A 5,401-nucleotide genomic window follows, 5' to 3' on the forward strand; every position below is an offset into this window, starting at 1 on the left:
GGGTGGGGGGGAGGAAGAGTATCGCCCCATACAGACTGGCGGGGGAAGCCAGGTGCCAGGGCTGTAATGCCCCTAGCTGCCCCAAGGGGGCACAGAGGACACTGGGGTAGGGGGGCAGCGCAGAGGGCCTGGCCCTATGCAAAGCAGGCACCTGGGTGAGCAGCATGGGGGCCCTCATGTAAGAGCTCTCATGCGAGGGCCCCGGAGGCAAGCAGGCGACACAGGGGGTGGGGGGGCAGCGGGGGGCCAGCCCCCGCCCTCAGAAGGGGCAGAGGCGCTGGTAGGCCAGGTAGAGCAGGGCCATGGAGCACATGTAGAAGAGGGCAAAGGGAGCCAGGGGTGGGGGAGCGGCAGGCGGCGGGGGGTCCTCCGGGTCCGGGGGGTGCAGGCCGGCGGGTGCCGGAGGCAGGGCAGCCTGGGCGTGGCAAGAGACACACATGGCAGCATTAGCGCAGCAGACCTGGGCCTCCAGATCCACCCCCCCTAAAGAACCCAGGAGTCCAGGCTCCTGGACCCCCACCCCAGACAACTCAGGCATCTGAGCTCCCAAACACCCCTTCACTCCCCTCCTGGAGAACCCAGGCAACTGGGCTCCTCCCACCCCGCAGTTTGACAGGCCCTGGCCCCCTCCTAGAGAACCCAGGAGTCTGGGCTCTTGCCCCCCAGCTCCCCTACCCCATGCTGGCTTTGGGGCTGGGCTGCCTCAGGGCACTGTGGGAACCTGCAAGGGCCCCTGGCTGTTCCCCATCTCCCCAGCCTAGGCCCTGCCTCCAGGTACCTCGGGGACCCCCATTCGCCGACAGGCCTCCAGGAAGCTCTCCACGTTCTTGCGGCTCTTCACAGCATTCAGCTTTGGCTGCAGAGGCAGAAGCTCGGGATGAACCCAGGCATCCGGGCCCAGAGGCCCCCCGCCACCCCCAGGCCTGGGGGAAATCCCAGGCGTCTGGGTTCCCCAACTCACCACAGCAGGGGAGGGCACGTGGATGAGAGGCACAGAGCGGGGCCGCAGCTGATTAGCCAGCTGGCACAGCACCGCCCCATTGGCCAGCGCTGCCCCCAGGTCCTCGCCCAGCGTTACTCGCACCCGCGACTCGATGGCCTGCGTGGAGGAGGAGGAGGAGGAAGCACGACAGGAGCAAGCGCTAAACCCAGAGACCACACTCACATCCCCACCCCTCTCAACAGCCCTGCTCTCACCCCCCAGCCCTCAATTCCTCTCCTAAAGTGGAGAAGAACCCAGACCTACAGGCCCCCTCCCTGCCCAATCCCCTGATCCCCACCTGGCGCAGCTGAGCCATTAACTCCTTCTCATCCAGGTCTGGGGTGGGGTCTGGAGGAGCTGCAGCTGGTGGGGGGGGGGCAGGGGAGGGTTAGAGGGGTTGGGGGGCCCTGAGCCCCCCCCCAGGGTAGGGGTGGGAGTGGGGGAGGGGCACGTACCCAGGCTGGGCCGGACGGCACTGCGGGAGGACGAGCGAAACAGGAAGCTGCTGGGCCGAGGGGCAGGGCCAGGGTCCCGGGACGCGGGGCTGGTGCTAGGGGGTGGCTCTGTGGAGGAGAAGATGGAGGTCAGAGTCAGAAGGAACCCAGGCATCTGGGCCCCCCACCCCCAGAGAACCCAGGCCCACATGGAACCCAGGCATCTGGGCCCCCAACCTTCACACCCCAGGGATCCCAGGCATCTGGGCTCCCCAGCCCTCACCCCTAAAGAACCCAGACGTTTGGGCCCCAGTCCTTACCCTGCAGTCGAGGGGCTTGTGGGGGGCTGGGAGGCTGCTCTGGTCCCTACAGCAGAATGGGGGGGGGGGGGGGGGGGGGTTGGTGTGTTGGGCGGGTTGATGTCATGGTCGGAGTCACCAGGCCTGGCCACCAAGCCCCAGCCCCACCCCCTCACCTGGGTCCGAGGCTTCTGCCAGCCACTCTCTGCCAGACTGCTGAGGAGATGGATAGGTGACTCAGCCAATGGGGAGGGAGGAGGCAACCAGGAGCCACCCCCAGGGGGATTTGGGTGCCAAGCCCAGGGGGATTTGGGCAGTGTACCTGCCAGGAGCGAGGCCAGAGCTGGTGCGGGGCATCCTCCGGAAGCTGCGTGAGACACAGGGGTTACAGGGGTCCCCAGGGGGGTTCCCATGGGGCCAGCAGCCCCCCCTCCCCCGGTACCTGTTGTGCGTCTCCAACGCCTGCTGCTGCCGCTCACGCTCCTGCCACAGCTGCAGGATCTCGGGGCGACGCCGCTCCTCACCAGGGGGGTCAGGCCTGGGCAGGGTGCTGGGCGGGGGGCTTGGCTCCACTTTCGACTTCTCCTGAGGGCCGAGGAGAAGAGGCAAGGCGTGGGACCTAGGTATACAGGCTCCCAGTGCCCTACCTCCCCTCCCAGAGAACCCAGATGTCCGGGCGCACCTCGGGCTTGGCTTCCTCATCCTCCTCCCCATTCACACTGCTGTCGATGAAGTCGATCTGCTCCAGGTCAGTGTCTAGGGCTGTGGGGAGGAAGGGGTTAAACTGGGTTGGGTGTAAGAGGCACTGCCGGAGCTGGGGTGTCAAGGGCTGTGGATCAGGAGCGAGGGGTCCCATGTAGCCACCCAAAGGCCCTGTCTGCCCACAGAGCCGAGATGGAACCCAGGCATCCAGTCCCTCCCAGTGGCCCCCTACTCCTCTCCCACAGCCAGAAGAGAACCCAGGTGTCGAGGCTCCCTGCTCCTTCCCACTTCCCTCCCAAAGCTGGCAGAGAACCCAGGTGTCTGGTTCCCCCACCCCCATTCCAAACCCCTCAGCCCTTAACCCTGGTTAGAGAACTCAGGTGTCCAGGTCCCCTGCTACCCCCACCCTGCTCTGACCCAGTGAGCCCTCTGCCCCTCCTGGAGCAGAAAAAGAACACAGGTGTCCGGAAGAAGGGGAGATAAGGGCTCACCTGTCCCACAGGTCCGCGGCAACCGGGGGTCCCGTGTCAGCTCGGCCACACGGAAGGACAGTTCCGAGAATTCCTCGGGGGCTGTGGGTCAGGAGTGAGGTGCACCAGCTGGGCTGGGAGTAGGATCCAGACCCCCTGAAAAGCTAGCCCAGGGGCAGGGTGTGAGAAGCTACCAGAGGGTCACTGGGGGTGGCTGTGGCACTAGTGGGGGGCTAAGGGTTGGGGGGGCCGCACCTCATTGAATGACCAGCGCTTGCTACCGCTGTCCACGCTGTTGAAGCCAGAGTCAAGGCCGCCATGGGGCCGTGCCGGGTAGAACTCATCAGGGAGCCTGGGGCGGGGAGGCAACAGGGCTGATGTGTTCGTAAAGAACCCAGGTGTCTGGGCTCCCAGCCTACCCAGCCCCCAGCACAGAGTACCCCATCACCCCCACTCCCCATCCCAGGCCTTCAACTCCCCCTGCCCAGACCTGCCCGCACCACCAGGACCTGGGATAGAACTCAGGCTTCCGGGGACCCCCTGCCACACTCCTCACCCATTGGGCCGAATGCTGGGGTCAAGCCCTGCCTTGCCACAGGCCTCGATGTTGAGGTACTTGAAGATGTGGAACTTCCCTCGGAGACAGACCTGCAGGGGGGCAAATAAGAGGGGCCCAGGGGTAGATGCAGGGGGGCACATCCCATGTTGGGGGGGTCCCATGCCACGACCTTTGAGCTCCCTGAACACCCTTCCCCCCAGCCTGTGTGTGCACTCTATGCCCCAGATCAAGGCCTGCCCCGGGGTACCTGCCCCCCTGCCCCCAGGGTACCTGGGCGGGGGGCGACTGCAGGGGGTTGTTGTCCAGGAGGATGGTCTGTAGGTGGCGCAGGTGCCGGTAGCTGGCAGGGATGCGGGAGACATGGTTACAGGAGAAGTCCAGGCGCACAAGGGGCAGCTCCGACAGCTCTAGAGGGGGGCGATTAGTGGGGTCAGGGGGGGGGGGGGGAGAGCCCCCAACCACACACAAACAACCACACACACCCAAACCAACATACCCGGGGGCCTAGACCCCCCCTCCCTGCCCCAATCATATGGTACTGGCTGCCCCCTGGGGGGGTGTAGATCCCCCCCCAGCCCCAAACACATGGCATTACCTGCCCACAGGGCCGTCCCTAGGAAGGTCAAATTGGAGCACCTACCCTGGGCTACATGCTTTGGGGGCCCCTGAGAAGCTGGGCAGAGCTGCCGCAGCCCCTCTTGCAGGGCCCACCTAGTGCTGCTGACTCTGCCTGATTTGCCCCGGGTCCCACATCCTGCTAGGGTCGTCTCTGCCTTCCCATGGGGGGTTAGATGCCCCTGCTGGCCCCAGTCACATGGTACTGCCTGCCTTTGGGGGGGGGGGGTAGACACCCCCAGCTCCACTTGCTTAGTACTGGCTGCCTTGGGGGAGTGTCAAATACCTCTCCCACTGCAAACCAGCATGGTACTGGCTGCCACCCCCAGGGCATCATGGGAATGACTCTCCCCAAGCTCTTCTGCCCCCACTGAGGGGGGGGTTAACCCCTTTCTGCCCCCCCAGGCCCCCAGACCTTCGGGCAGGATGGCCAGGCGGTTGCGGCGCAGGTTCAAGTCCCGCAGCGCAGCCAGGAATGCGACGCCACGCGGCAGTGCCTGCAGCTCGTTGCAGCTCACATCCTGCAACAAGGGGCAATTTGGGAGGAGCATTAGCCCCTGCCCCCCAATCATTCCCCCCCACAGATCCCCAGCACCCACCAGCTGGCGCAGGGCACGCAGGGCGCCGATGTCGTCGGGCAGCACCACCAGCTTGTTGTTGCTGGCAATGAGCACACGCAGGGGCAGGCGGCATAGGCAGGCAGGCAGCGAGGACAACTGGTTGCGGCTGGAGGGGGGGAGCAAGGGGGTGCAGTTATTTGGCCCTCTAACCTGTCCTGGCCCAGGGCATCATGGGAATGAGCCCCCCACACCCCAGAGCATCATGGGGTTGACTCCCACCAGCCCTCCTGCCCCAGGGCATCATGGGGGGGGAGCTCCCCACACCCCAAGGCAACATAGGAATGACCCCCCCACCCCTACTGCCCCAGGGCATCACAGGAGTGAACCCCTGCTCCCATCCCAGGGCAGTGTGGGAATGATGCCCCCCACCCTAAGGCATCATGGGAGTGACCCCCCCACCTTCCCCCAGGGCCTCCTGAGAGGGACCCCCACCTTTCCCACAACACTGGGGCCTCAGGGCATCATGGGAATAATACCAAATGCTATTGTGGGAGCGATTCCCCTTCCCTTCTGGGCCCGGGGCATGAGGGGAATGCCCCTCAGGTGCTGAAGCCTGTCCCCACAAAGGGCTGGGGGTGGTGCCTGCGGGCAGGGGTGCAGCCTACCTGAGGTTCAGGTAGGTGAGAGCCTGAAGGTTGGCAATGGCAGGTGGAATGCTACGCAGGCAGTTGTGGTAGAGGCTCAGCCCTTCTAGGGCCACCAGCAAGCAGGCAGCCACCG

The 5,401-nt window shown here is 65.5% G+C and overlaps 2 protein-coding genes across 2 annotated transcripts in view; both read right to left on the reverse strand.

The window, feature by feature from the left end:
* Positions 1 to 178, reverse strand: part of UFSP1 (UFM1 specific peptidase 1 (inactive)) — a 4,349-nt gene extending 4,171 nt beyond the window's left edge. The window contains exon 1 of the mRNA XM_025211087.1: positions 152 to 178. Coding sequence (XP_025066872.1) covers positions 152 to 178 — 27 coding nt within the window. The remainder of the gene's footprint in view (positions 1 to 151) is intronic.
* LRCH4 (leucine rich repeats and calponin homology domain containing 4) overlaps positions 11 to 5,401 on the reverse strand; it is an 8,417-nt gene continuing 3,026 nt past the window's right edge. Inside the window, exons 2-18 of the mRNA XM_025211088.1 lie at positions 5,287 to 5,399; positions 4,661 to 4,787; positions 4,477 to 4,582; positions 3,717 to 3,853; positions 3,444 to 3,535; positions 3,143 to 3,239; positions 2,909 to 2,981; positions 2,398 to 2,477; positions 2,158 to 2,300; positions 2,038 to 2,082; positions 1,892 to 1,931; positions 1,737 to 1,782; positions 1,438 to 1,545; positions 1,281 to 1,345; positions 962 to 1,099; positions 779 to 856; positions 11 to 415 (exon numbers count right to left, since the gene is read on the reverse strand). Of these exons, the coding sequence (XP_025066873.1) occupies positions 260 to 415; positions 779 to 856; positions 962 to 1,099; positions 1,281 to 1,345; positions 1,438 to 1,545; positions 1,737 to 1,782; positions 1,892 to 1,931; positions 2,038 to 2,082; positions 2,158 to 2,300; positions 2,398 to 2,477; positions 2,909 to 2,981; positions 3,143 to 3,239; positions 3,444 to 3,535; positions 3,717 to 3,853; positions 4,477 to 4,582; positions 4,661 to 4,787; positions 5,287 to 5,399 (1,644 nt within the window). The 3' untranslated portion in view covers positions 11 to 259. The remainder of the gene's footprint in view (positions 416 to 778; positions 857 to 961; positions 1,100 to 1,280; positions 1,346 to 1,437; positions 1,546 to 1,736; positions 1,783 to 1,891; positions 1,932 to 2,037; positions 2,083 to 2,157; positions 2,301 to 2,397; positions 2,478 to 2,908; positions 2,982 to 3,142; positions 3,240 to 3,443; positions 3,536 to 3,716; positions 3,854 to 4,476; positions 4,583 to 4,660; positions 4,788 to 5,286; positions 5,400 to 5,401) is intronic.

Source organism: Alligator sinensis, unplaced genomic scaffold (assembly GCF_000455745.1).
Source record: "Alligator sinensis unplaced genomic scaffold, ASM45574v1 scaffold553_1, whole genome shotgun sequence".
NCBI classification, from domain to species: Eukaryota; Metazoa; Chordata; order Crocodylia; family Alligatoridae; genus Alligator; species Alligator sinensis.